General features: G+C 45.1%; 1 protein-coding gene across 2 annotated transcripts in view; it reads left to right on the top strand.

Annotated features, from left to right (window-relative positions):
* Nucleotides 1–13,603, top strand: part of mpzl3 (myelin protein zero-like 3) — an 18,824-nt gene extending 5,221 nt beyond the window's left edge. For both annotated transcript variants that reach the window (XM_081370405.1, XM_081370404.1), the window contains 4 exons: nucleotides 2,889–3,099; nucleotides 7,322–7,484; nucleotides 11,694–11,751; nucleotides 12,755–13,603. In XM_081370405.1, the coding sequence (XP_081226531.1) occupies nucleotides 2,889–3,099; nucleotides 7,322–7,484; nucleotides 11,694–11,751; nucleotides 12,755–12,826 (504 nt within the window). In that variant the 3' untranslated portion in view covers nucleotides 12,827–13,603. The remainder of the gene's footprint in view (nucleotides 1–2,888; nucleotides 3,100–7,321; nucleotides 7,485–11,693; nucleotides 11,752–12,754) is intronic.

The following is a 13,603-nucleotide window of genomic DNA, read 5'->3' as shown; positions in this document are numbered from 1 at the left end:
TGAGCCTCGAACAATATCAGGAAGGCCATTCCAGAGTTTAGGAGCTAAATGTGAAAACGCTCTCCCTCCTTTAGTGGACTTAGATATCCTAGGTATGACCAGAAGCCTCGAATTTAGTGATCTTAAAGAGCGCGATGGATTATAGGGCGATAGAAGATCCGTTAAATACACGGGAGCTAAACCATTTAGGGCTTTATAGGTCAGTAGCAATACCTTGTAAATAATACGGAACTTTATAGGTAACCAATGTAGGGATGATAAAATTGGTGTTATATGATCGTATTTTCTTGATCTAGTAAGAACTCTAGCGGCGGCATTTTGGACTAACTGTAGCTTGTTTATTGAAGATGCAGGACAACCGGCTAATAACGCATTACAGTAATCTAGTCTCGAGGTCATGAATGCATGAACTAACTTTTCTGCGTCAGAAACTGATAGCATATTACGTAGCTTAGCAATGTTTCTAAGGTGGAAAAAGGCTGTTCTTGTAACATATGAAATATGATTTTCAAAAGACAGGTTGCAGTCTAATATAACACCCAGGTCTTTTACTGTAGAGGATAAGGTAACAGGACACCCTTCTAAATTAAAGTTGTATTGTAAGAGGTTTTGTGGGCAGTTTTTTGGACTAATAAGTAATACCTCAGTTTTATCTGAATTTAATAGCAGAAAATTACATGTCATCCAGTATTTTATATCTTTAACACACTCTGTTAATTTAAATAATTTAGCGTTTTCATCCGGCCGTGATGAAATATATAATTGAGTGTCATCAGCATAACAGTGGAAATTAATTCCATGTTTTCTTATAATATTACCAAGTGGCAGCATATATATTGAGAATAATAGAGGGCCTAACACAGATCCCTGCGGCACTCCATAGTTTACTGACGTTATCTTCGATTTTTCCCCATTTACGCAGACAAAATGGTAGCGGTCAGATAGGTATGATCTGAACCAGTTTAATGCTTGTCCTTGAACACCAGTGTAGTTTTGTAGTCGGTCTAAGAGTATTGTGTGATCTATAGTATCGAACGCAGCACTAAGATCAAGTAAAACTAGTATTGAGATACAGCCTTGGTCAGAAGCTAAGAGTAAATCATTTGTGATTTTAACGAGCGCAGTTTCAGTGCTATGATGCGATCTGAATCCAGACTGAAACTTTTCATAGATATCATTTTCTTGCAAGAAAGAGCACAGTTGAGCGGACACAACTTTTTCTAGTATTTTAGACATAAATGGAAGATTTGAAATGGGTCTGTAATTTGCTAGGTTATTATGATCTAATTGTGGTTTCTTAATTAAAGGTTTTATAACTGCCAACTTGAATATTCTTGGAACATGACCTAAGGATAAAGACGAGTTAATAATATTGAGAAGAGGCTCTTCCACTACAGGTAACACTTGTTTCAATAGTTTAGTTGGTATTGGATCTAATAAACACGTTGTTGGTTTAGATGCAATGATAAGTTTATTTAACTCTTCCTGTCCTATAGTTGCAAAGCACTGTAATTGTTCTTGCGGGGTGATAATCGAGGCTGAATCATAAGACACCATTAAAGATTGTACATTTACAATTGTGGTTCTGATGTTTTCTATTTTCTCAGTGAAGAAGTTCATGAAATCATTACTACTACACTGTAACGGAATATTTTGCTCCGGTAACGTCTGTTTATTTGTTAGTCTAGCCACGGTGTTAAATAAAAACCTAGGATTATTTTGGTTGTTTTCTATTAGTTTGCGGAGATGCTCAGCCCTGGCTGCTTTTAGGGCCTTTTTATAACGTGACATACTGTCTTTCCATGCGATTTTAAAGACCTCTAGATTAGTTTGTTTCCATTTACGCTCTAAATTACGGGTTTCTCTCTTTAGAACATGCGTAACACTGTTGTACCATGGTGCTTTAATTTTCTCTCTAACCTTTTTTAATCTAATTGGTGCAACAATGTCTAATGTACTAGAGAAAATGGTGCTCATAGTGCTAGTCATTTCCTCTAGTTCATCTGTTTGTTTGGGTTCACTGAGCAGCTGAGACAGATCAGGTAAGCTATTTGAGAAATGATCTATAGTTGTTGGAAGGATTGTTCTGCCTGGTCGATAACGCGGCGCAACATGACAAATTTCAGCGGTACGTAGTATGCAAGTGACCATGTAATGGTCAGTGACTTCATCACTTTGCGGTATAATATCTATATTGGTTGGATCGGCTCCATGTGATATAATTAAATCTAGCGTATGATTAAGACGATGAGTGGGACCAGTGACGTTTTGCTTGACCCCAAAGGAGTTTAATAAATCTGTAAACGCAGCCCCTAAAGCATCATTTGAATTATCTACGTGTATGTTAAAATCTTTTTTAGAGAGTAATAGAGAGTTAAAATCTCTCTATTACTAGAGAGAAGAGCAGCACCATCCCAGGAGGGATGAATACCATCTCTTTTCAACAGGTCAGGTTTGCCCCAAAAACTTTTCCAATTGTCTATGAATTCTATATTATTAAGCGGACACCACCGAGACAGCCAACCGTTAAGAGAACACAATCTACTGACTATCTCATCACTCCTGCGAACAGGAAGGGGGCCAGAGCAAATTACAGTCCTTGACATCGTACTCGCGAGTTCAAGCCAGCACTTTTTAATTTGCTTTGATGTCTGGTAACCGTTTTATAAAAGCAATACCTTTATAAAAGCATTTGCTCTTATAAATGCGTGGCGTCTTGCCTAACAGTGCCCTACAGCGTCTCGTACCTTACTGCTCACATCTATACCGGCCGATATTTCATGCATCCCTTTATTTCAGCTGTTTTTTAAGGATGGTTTGGTAAAGGTTTCTGATCTCTGTCCATTGACTGCAGTAACATCATCTTTTGCATGTGTGTTTCTCTGTAGTTCTTCCACTTCTCGTCTCAGGCGTACCCGCCGCTGGAGGATTATTTTAAGGATCGTGTGAAGTGGCTGGGCAGCCCGTCCGGTGGAGACGCTTCGATCCAGCTCCTGAACGCCTCGCTCACTGATAACGGCACCTACACCTGTGCCGTACGCAACCCCCCCGACGTGCATGGAAGCCCAGCCCAGACCGTGCTCAGCGTCACGCCACAGAGTGAGAACACACACACACACACACACACACACACACACACACACACACACACACATGCAGGTCACATCAAACCTTCTTCCTCAGAACTAAAGTCCCCCTGTAGTTCTTTTTCTTCACGCCTTAAACTATCTTGAATGTAACTCGACACCCTTGAATCATTTAGTATATGTGGTTCTATGAATATGCAAATGAGCTCCGCCTCCAAAGTGACTCATAGTCAACAGAATGTTCAAAAGGGACCATCAAAATAAAGTGTTACTGAAAAACGTTACACAAACAACGTATAGTCAAAATATCGTTTTGAGAACATTTTTAAAGACCAGATAACTTTGAATGAACGTTCTAGTAACGTCACTGGAAGAACGTTTGTTCATAATGTTCTCATGGTTTCCTGTTTCTGTCTCTCCTTGTTGTCTCATTAGTTGTTATAGTTACCGTCATTAAACACTCCTGCAGTTAATTATCTACTCATTGTTTTGTGTATTAAAACTTATCTTTGATCACCAAAATTACATATTTAAACGTTTTTTCCTTGACAGAAATGTGGTCATGCCTTAAAAGATCTTGAATGTAACCCGACACCCTTGCCTCGTTTAGTATGCACTGTTCTATGAATATGCAAATGAGCCCCGCCTCTACTCACTCAGCTCAGAGATCCACTGGTTGACGATCACACATTGATCTGATTGGTTACAAGGTAGTTTGTGACGTCAGAAACACCAGCGATTTCAGAGCGTGTTTTTGAGACTGTCTTTGGTTCACTGCAGTTTTAAGGAGGAAATACTCAGCAATGGAGTCGACTTATGAATTTACACATGGTTTGTTTTAAAGGTGACATATTATGCTCCCTTTCACAAGATGTAATATAAATCTGTGGCGTCCCCAGAATGTGTTCCAGTGGTTTCAGCTCAAAATTCCCCCCAGATCACTTATTATAGCTTGTCAAATTTGCCCCTTTTTGGGTGTGAGCAAAAACACTCAGTTTTTGTGTGTGTCTCTTTAAATGCAAATGAGCTGTGGCTCCGCCTCTGTTCAGAAGAGGGCGGAGCCTGTACACTCCAAAACAGGTACATGTTCTGGTCAGTAGTGTTCAGTGCTCGTCTGTGCTCATCCACAGAACAGTTTCAGGCTCTGCTGGATCTTCATCAGCGCGTTAGAACTGGTCTCTGTTGGCGCGTGTGGAACCAGATGTCGGCTGGTGTGTGTAAACGTGCAGATTAAGGGCCGGCAATATTATAATAAGATCCTCTTCATATGTCAGAAGGAGTCAAGTCAAGTCATCTTCATTTATATAGCGCTTTTAACAATGTAGATTGTTTCAAAGCAGCTTTACAGAGATAAACGTATAATTTAAGGTAACAGATTGTTTTGGCTTTATAGCGGTTCTTTAGTAAAGTTATTTTCCAGCTAAAGTTAGTTTTGATTGATTTGCTTCCGTGGCAACAATCATTTGTTATTAAATTAGGGGCCGCTAAGACGACACCATTCTCTCTACACAGACTTTAAACGCGAACCTGTGAGAAACGCTGATGGCGTTCACATGCGCATTAAGAACTGGTTCTATATTTATGTGCGTTTGAATATACGCAGGTTTGGAATTCCCTACAGACCAAGTCTAAACAAAGTACTGGTGTTTCCTTATCATTTTTGATACAGAATTTTATTTTATTTTATCAATTCGGGGTAGATACGCGAATTGAGTTTCCCGACAACGCCTTATCTGTAGAGTGGTAGTGGGATCCTCCATAGGGAGAGACTAGTTGGCACTTCAGCACTGCGTTGTCATCGGTCCAGGTGAAGGTCCTTCATCAGATCTGGATACGGCCTGGATCCGGCAGGCTGCGGGAAAACCTTGGGATAAACACAGACACTAAAATTAGCGTAGATGCCATTCTTCTCATGATGTAACGAGTACATCAGGATTTATGGGAAGTGTTCCCGGTTCCGGCTGACCTAATCTATGCAGCATAACACTGAATTATAGAAGTCTATAATGTATTATGTGAATGCTAAGTCAAAAAGATGAGTTTAGAGATCGCAATAGACGTGAAGGACTATAATGCGTTAAGAGCTCGCTCAAGTACTGCGGAGCTAAACCATTCAGTGCTTTGTAAGTGATCAGCAATATTTTAAAATGTATGCGATGTTTAATAGGGCGCCAGTGCAGTGTTGACAGAACTGGGCTAATATGGTCATACTTCCTGGTTCTGGTAAGAACTCGAGCTGCTGCGTTTTGGACCAGCTGTAGTTTGTTTATTAAGCGTGCAGGGCAACCACCCAGTAGAGCATTACAGTAATCTAGCCTTGAGGTCATGAACGCATGAACTAATTGTTCCGCATTTGTCAATGAGAGCATATGGCGTAATTTAGATATATTTTTAAGATGGAAAAATGCAGTTTTACAGATACTAGACACGTGACTTTCAAATGAAAGATTGGTATCAAAGAGCACACACACACACACACACCATAGACTGTAAAAAAATATGGACGTAGTGTCCGTGACGTCACCCGTAGGTTTCTGAAGAGCATTTTTGAAGCCTAAAGTGGGCGGAGCCGGCCGTCGCCATCTTGGCCTTGCGTCACTCCCGGATAACAGAAAATAGACAAACAGGCGGGGCGTGAGTGGAGCTGAGGAGCCTGGCTAATCTCCTAGCTCGACGTGATCGAGTTAGCTGATGATGTAAAGCCAATTAAACGTTCCTATTTTTGCCCTTTGAAATATTATAATAGTTAAAAGACACAAGTGAGACTGTGTATTACTTCGAGAGTGTTTGTGTGTGACAGTGATTTATGTGCATACATGTCCGTCACTCTTTCATGGTCCGTCAGCGCGGCATCGCTCAAGTTCGTAGAGAGCTTATTCAGTCCATTTTAAATTCTGATGTTGGCCGTCTCTCAAATGGGTTATGGTTTAACCGTTAAACCATAGATATATTGCCGTTGAAATGCAAGTAAATGCGCTAGAAAATCCGCGCTCATTCACGGACGGAGAAAGCGCCAACGCCCGCATGATTTAATCTGACGGTAACCTACATAAGCATATTATAATCCATCTGTTCCATGGGAGCAGAACGAACGAGCATTTATTGACGTTTTAAATTTGAAAACCCCAAAAAGCAACGAAATTGTCAGACATCCATTAGTGCATGTTCACAGAGTAAAACAACTGAAATACAGCGCTGGTTGTTCTCTCGAACGATAACGACGGAATCCAAAGACGTGCTTTGTAACGTTCCCCAAGTATTAAATTGTATGAAATAATAATCCCGAAAAAAGCACAAACACTGCAGAGATGGCAAGTTCAGCAGCTAACATTGCTGAGGTGAAGTGACGGCTAGCAACAGCAGACAAACGGCTAGCACTGACAGCGGCAATCCATCTGTCACTCAAGTGGCTTGGCCACACCCTTAAATTTAAATATTAATCAACTAAACGGACGAGTTATAAAATAATTCACCCCCCTCACAGTTGTTATGAAGGGCAAAATTAGCTGTATAGACCAAATCCACATACAGACACCAGGCTTTAAACACGTTTTTTTCTGCTGTAAAGTTGGTCATTTTAACATGGGGGAGATGCAGATTTGACTCACTTCTGACAACAGCCTCAAGCGGCCAGTCAACGAATTACAGTTTAACTCACTTCCGTGTTGGTTTCAAGATAGAGATGGGGAGGTTGCCGCTTGACACACACACACACACACACCCACCCAGGTTCCTAACCGACGACGAAGACTCCACAGAGCAGCCATCAAGTGTTAGACAGTATTCTAGGTTATTACGTGAGGAAGGTTTTTGTCCATTCATTAGAATCTCAAGGAGAGTGAAATCTGATCGGCTTATTTTTTAACTTGTTTGCAGAGAAAGACTCACCAGAACACAGTTACTGGGTTTCACTGTTCATGTTTTCTGGGTTGGTAGAAGCACCGATTATAGCACTTACACACGGGAAAAGCCAGATTTTGATGATATGTCCCCTTTAAAGCATATTAAAAACTCCACGTAGACACATAAACAACACTAAAAGCTGGATTTTCACCACAGGGGACTTTAAAGTGACAGCGGCCTAATAAACCTCTCACTAAACACGTTTTATACAGTGCACTGAATCCAAAGACACTTGCATTTCATTCAAGGTTTACATTTATGTTCGATCAGTTGTTTTCTCTGGGAATCGTTGCTCTCCCGTTTCCTCACGCGTGCATCTGTGTGTCCGTCAGGAGCGTCGCTGGCGTTCACGGATGTGGGCGTGTTGCTGGTGTTTGTTCTGGTCCCGTCAGGAATCATCACGCTCCTCCTGCTGGGCCGGATCCTGTGTCCGTGTTCCTCCGAGGGTCCGGCTCCCGACGCCACCCATCACTCGCCCATCGAGGAGCTCGCCGGGTAAGAACCAGTGAACCAGTGCCTGAACCAGTGCTCTCAGAGGAGACGAGTGTGTGTGTCTGACGAGTGTGTGTCTCTGACGAGTGTGTGTGTCTGACGAGTGTGTGTGTCTCTGACGAGTGTGTGTGTCTCTGACGTGTGTGTGTGTGTCTCTGACGAGTGTGTCTCTGACGAGTGTGTCTCTGACGAGTGTGTGTGTCTCTGACGAGTGTGTGTGTCTGACGAGTGTGTGTCTCTGACGAGTGTGTGTGTCTGACGAGTGTGTGTGTCTGACGAGTGTGTGTGTCTGACGAGTGTGTGTGTCTCTGACGTGTGTGTCTCTGACGAGTGTGTCTCTGACGAGTGTGTGTCTGACGAGTGTGTGTGTCTGACGAGTGTGTGTGTCTGACGAGTGTGTGTGTCTGACGAGTGTGTGTGTCTGACGAGTGTGTGTGTCTGACGAGTGTGTGTGTCTCTGACGAGTGTGTGTGTCTCTGACGAGTGTGTGTGTCTGACGAGTGTGTGTCTCTGACGAGTGTGTCTCTGACGAGTGTGTCTCTGACGAGTGTGTCTCTGACGAGTGTGTCTCTGACGAGTGTGTCTCTGACGAGTGTGTCTCTGACGAGTGTGTCTCTGACGAGTGTGTGTGTGTGTCTGACGAGTGTGTGTCTGACGAGTGTGTGTGTCTGACGAGTGTGTGTGTCTGACGAGTGTGTGTCTGACGAGTGTGTCTCTGACGAGTGTGTGTGTCTGACGAGTGTGTGTGTGTCTCTGACGAGTGTGTGTGTCTGACGAGTGTGTGTCTCTGACGAGTGTGTGTGTGTCTCTGACGAGTGTGTGTCTCTGACGAGTGTGTGTCTCTGACGAGTGTGTGTCTCTGACGAGTGTGTGTGTCTGACGAGTGTGTGTGTCTGACGAGTGTGTGTCTCTGACGAGTGTGTGTCTCTGACGAGTGTGTGTCTCTGACGAGTGTGTGTCTCTGACGAGTGTGTGTCTGACGAGTGTGTGTCTCTGACGAGTGTGTGTCTCTGACGAGTGTGTGTCTCTGACGAGTGTGTGTCTCTGACGAGTGTGTGTGTCTGACGAGTGTGTGTCTCTGACGAGTGTGTGTCTCTGACGAGTGTGTGTGTCTGACGAGTGTGTGTCTCTGACGAGTGTGTGTCTCTGACGAGTGTGTGTGTCTGACGAGTGTGTGTCTCTGACGAGTGTGTGTCTCTGACGAGTGTGTGTGTCTGACGAGTGTGTGTCTGACGAGTGTGTGTCTGACGAGTGTGTGTCTGACGAGTGTGTGTCTGACGAGTGTGTGTCTGACGAGTGTGTGTCTGACGAGTGTGTGTCTGACGAGTGTGTGTCTGACGAGTGTGTGTCTGACGAGTGTGTGTCTGACGAGTGTGTGTCTCTGACGAGTGTGTGTCTCTGACGAGTGTGTGTCTCTGACGAGTGTGTGTCTGACGAGTGTGTGTCTCTGACGAGTGTGTGTCTCTGACGAGTGTGTGTCTCTGACGAGTGTGTGTCTCTGACGAGTGTGTGTGTCTGACGAGTGTGTGTCTCTGACGAGTGTGTGTCTGACGAGTGTGTGTCTCTGACGAGTGTGTGTCTCTGACGAGTGTGTGTCTCTGACGAGTGTGTGTGTCTGACGAGTGTGTGTCTCTGACGAGTGTGTGTGTCTGACGAGTGTGTGTGTCTGACGAGTGTGTGTCTGACGAGTGTGTGTCTGACGAGTGTGTGTCTGACGAGTGTGTGTCTGACGAGTGTGTGTCTGACGAGTGTGTGTCTGACGAGTGTGTGTCTGACGAGTGTGTGTCTGACGAGTGTGTGTCTGACGAGTGTGTGTCTGACGAGTGTGTGTCTGACGAGTGTGTGTCTGACGAGTGTGTGTCTGACGAGTGTGTGTGTGTGTCTGACGAGTGTGTGTGTGTGTCTGACGAGTGTGTGTCTGACGAGTGTGTGTCTGACGAGTGTGTGTCTGACGAGTGTGTGTGTGTGTCTGACGAGTGTGTGTGTGTGTCTGACGAGTGTGTGTCTGACGAGTGTGTGTCTGACGAGTGTGTGTCTGACGAGTGTGTGTCTGACGAGTGTGTGTCTGACGAGTGTGTGTCTGACGAGTGTGTGTCTGACGAGTGTGTGTCTGACGAGTGTGTGTCTGACGAGTGTGTGTCTGACGAGTGTGTGTCTGACGAGTGTGTGTCTGACGAGTGTGTGTCTCTGACGAGTGTGTGTGTGTGTGTCTGACGAGTGTGTGTCTGACGAGTGTGTGTCTGACGAGTGTGTCTCTGACGAGTGTGTCTCTGACGAGTGTGTGTCTGACGAGTGTGTCTCTGACGAGTGTGTGTGTGTCTGACGAGTGTGTGTGTGTCTCTGACGAGTGTGTGTCTGACGAGTGTGTGTCTCTGACGAGTGTGTGTGTGTGTCTCTGACGAGTGTGTGTCTCTGACGAGTGTGTGTCTCTGACGAGTGTGTGTCTCTGACGAGTGTGTGTGTGTCTCTGACGAGTGTGTCTCTGACGAGTGTGTCTCTGACGAGTGTGTGTCTCTGACGAGTGTGTGTCTCTGACGAGTGTGTGTCTCTGACGAGTGTGTGTGTCTGACGAGTGTGTGTGTGTCTCTGACGAGTGTGTCTCTGACGAGTGTGTGTCTCTGACGAGTGTGTCTCTGACGAGTGTGTGTGTGTCTCTGACGAGTGTGTGTGTCTGACGAGTGTGTGTGTGTGTCTGACGAGTGTGTGTGTGTCTCTGACGAGTGTGTGTGTGTCTGACGAGTGTGTGTCTGACGAGTGTGTGTCTCTGACGAGTGTGTGTCTCTGACGAGTGTGTGTCTCTGACGAGTGTGTGTGTGTCTCTGACGAGTGTGTGTGTCTGACGAGTGTGTGTCTCTGACGAGTGTGTGTGTGTCTCTGACGAGTGTGTGTCTCTGACGAGTGTGTGTGTCTGACGAGTGTGTCTCTGACGAGTGTGTGTCTCTGACGAGTGTGTGTGTGTCTCTGACGAGTGTGTGTCTCTGACGAGTGTGTGTGTGTCTCTGACGAGTGTGTGTCTCTGACGAGTGTGTGTGTCTGACGAGTGTGTGTGGGTCTCTGACGAGTGTGTGTGTGTCTCTGACGAGTGTGTGTGTCTGACGAGTGTGTGTGTGTCTCTGACGAGTGTGTGTGTGTGTCTCTGACGAGTGTGTGTCTCTGACGAGTGTGTGTGTGTCTCTGACGAGTGTGTGTGTCTGACGAGTGTGTGTCTCTGACGAGTGTGTGTCTCTGACGAGTGTGTGTCTCTGACGAGTGTGTGTGTGTCACTGACGAGTGTGTGTGTCTGACGAGTGTGTGTGTCTGACGAGTGTGTCTCTGACGAGTGTGTGTCTCTGACGAGTGTGTGTCTCTGACGAGTGTGTGTGTGTCTCTGACGAGTGTGTGTGTCTGACGAGTGTGTGTCTCTGACGAGTGTGTGTCTCTGACGAGTGTGTGTGTCTGACGAGTGTGTGTGTCTGACGAGTGTGTCTCTGACGAGTGTGTGTCTCTGACGAGTGTGTGTGTCTCTGACGAGTGTGTGTGTCTGACGAGTGTGTGTCTCTGACGAGTGTGTCTCTGACGAGTGTGTGTGTGTCTCTGACGAGTGTGTGTGTCTGACGAGTGTGTGTCTCTGACGAGTGTGTCTCTGACGAGTGTGTGTGTCTGACGAGTGTGTGTGTGTCTGACGAGTGTGTGTGTCTGACGAGTGTGTGTCTCTGACGAGTGTGTGTCTCTGACGAGTGTGTGTGTCTGACGAGTGTGTGTCTCTGACGAGTGTGTCTCTGACGAGTGTGTGTCTCTGACGAGTGTGTGTGTGTCTGACGAGTGTGTGTGTCTGATGAGTGTGTGTCTCTGACGAGTGTGTGTCTCTGACGAGTGAGTGTGTGTCTCTGACGAGTGTGTGTGTGTCTGACGAGTGTGTGTCTGACGAGTGTGTGTGTCTGACGAGTGTGTGTCTCTGACGAGTGTGTGTGTCTGACGAGTGTGTGTCTCTGACGAGTGTGTGTCTCTGACGAGTGAGTGTGTGTCTCTGACGAGTGTGTGTGTGTCTGACGAGTGTGTCTCTGACGAGTGTGTGTGTCTGACGAGTGTGTGTCTCTGACGAGTGTGTGTCTCTGACGAGTGTGTGTGTGTCTCTGACGAGTGTGTGTGTCTGACGAGTGTGTGTCTCTGACGAGTGTGTGTCTCTGACGAGTGTGTGTGTGTGTCTGACGAGTGTGTGTGTGTCTCTGACAGTGAGGAGTACCTCTACGAGGCGAGGAGGGAGAGCTCCATGTGCTGCTGCTACTTCAAGGTAATCCGCCGTCTGGAGTCTTTACTCTGACTTATATCGGGATAGAACTGGTTTTATAGTTGATGATCTGTGTTTCCACCTATTTTTATGTGAATTTTGGGATATCACGTCAAAAACGCTGGATGGAAACGCCAAGATGCGCATAAATTCTGTAAAACACTCGAGTGCTCAATTGAGGCGGATCATTGTTTCATCCGATAATATAAACTGCGCTGGAAACACACTTACTGAATACATCACTCAAACCTCATGTGACTGTGGCTCAGCGGAGGCTGTGATTGGACAACTGCAGGAACCAGTGGACCAATGGCGTCGCAGCGTCTCTAATGCTGGTGTGGTGTAACTCCTCCAGAAGCGCCTCACACACACGAGTGTGTTCCCGAACGCCAGAGAACACGACAGCGTTTACTGTGTGTCGCCTGACGCTCGACACACACACTCGCTCATGCTGAGGGGAAGAGAACGACTGCAGAAACTTTATCATTGAGATGTGTTAGACCTAAAACCCCTCAGCCGTTCTAAATCCACTGTAAATCACGGCTTCAAGGGGATTATTGCTTTTATATAACGGTTACTCCATAAAAATATTCATTTTAATATTTATTTTATTTACAAAATAAACAGTCATTTACAACGGCTGCAAACGCGTCTCAACCAATCGGAATGAAGGACTGGGACTGTCCGTTCTACACCTGATACTCTGCACCAGACAGCGATGATGGGATGGGAGTTAAATTGGCAACTTTGGATGTAAACACACAGCTACACACACACAGCTACACACACACACACACAGCTACACACACACAGCTATACACACAGTTATTGAACTGAATCAACGCTGAACTGGATTGATCTGAATCATGACACTGTTGTGTTAGAGCTTCTCGTATCTGATGAAGTTTGCATCTTTGATTCTGTTATGTTCCTGTTTTTTTTATCAGTCTGTATTGAATAAAGCTGACTGTGTGTGTGTGTGTGTGTGTGTGTGTGTGTGTTTCAGGGCTCTGAGTATGAAGACGACTACATGCAGGAGAAACCGCACGAGCTTACCTTCGCCGATTCACAGTGTTAGATGAGCGTGTGTGCGAGTGTGTGCGTGTGCGTGTGTGCGTGTGTGTGTGCGTGTGTGCGAGTGTGTGTGTGTGTGGTTCTTGCACGGATAAAGTTTGATAAACCCAGACGTCATTCTACTGATGAGACTCGCTGTTTTGAGTGGGTAATTTTGGTTATTTCTAACGATGGACTGTTACTGTAATCTATGGATTAAATTACTGTAAAAGATGAGAGAAGACGAGCTGATGTGATGTGGATGAATCAACGTTCAGCGTCTGGAGGTTCTCGCACACCGAGGCATGAGAACCCGAGTCGACATCGGACTCGTTGTGCAAGGACCTTTAGGCGGGTCACATGAGAGATTCGAGTGATCTGATTGGCTGATTCCGCTTCCTGAGATCCTGCATGTTTTACCATTACTTTTCACCCTGATAAAGACCTTTCTACAAATCTATTTTGTTTATATAATATGAAATATAACTTTAACATTATTAACTCTTTTTTATGAACTAATTCTTTTTTATAATTCCATCATAGAACAGCATTAGCATTCAAAAGTCTGTCTCCGTTTGGATTGATTCCTGTCTAAGGCTTTATTCCCGATGTTTTCCGACTTCTGCTGTTTGAGTTAATGGGAGAATGACCCACATGTTCATCTCCGCTCTGTGTGATCTCTGTCAGTGCTGTAACTCTTCTAGCAGGCTGTAGTAGTTTTCACTGTATTTGCTGAAGCTTCAGGTCAAATGTATTATAGCGTAAAACAAATATATAAATAAATGGTATTTACATTAAACAC

The sequence above is a fragment of the Scardinius erythrophthalmus genome (genome assembly GCF_964197995.2).
Source record: "Scardinius erythrophthalmus genome assembly, chromosome: 7".
NCBI classification, from domain to species: Eukaryota; Metazoa; Chordata; class Actinopteri; order Cypriniformes; family Leuciscidae; genus Scardinius; species Scardinius erythrophthalmus.
Note: the sequence above shows the minus strand (reverse complement) of the source record. Positions and strands in the feature narration are given on the sequence as shown.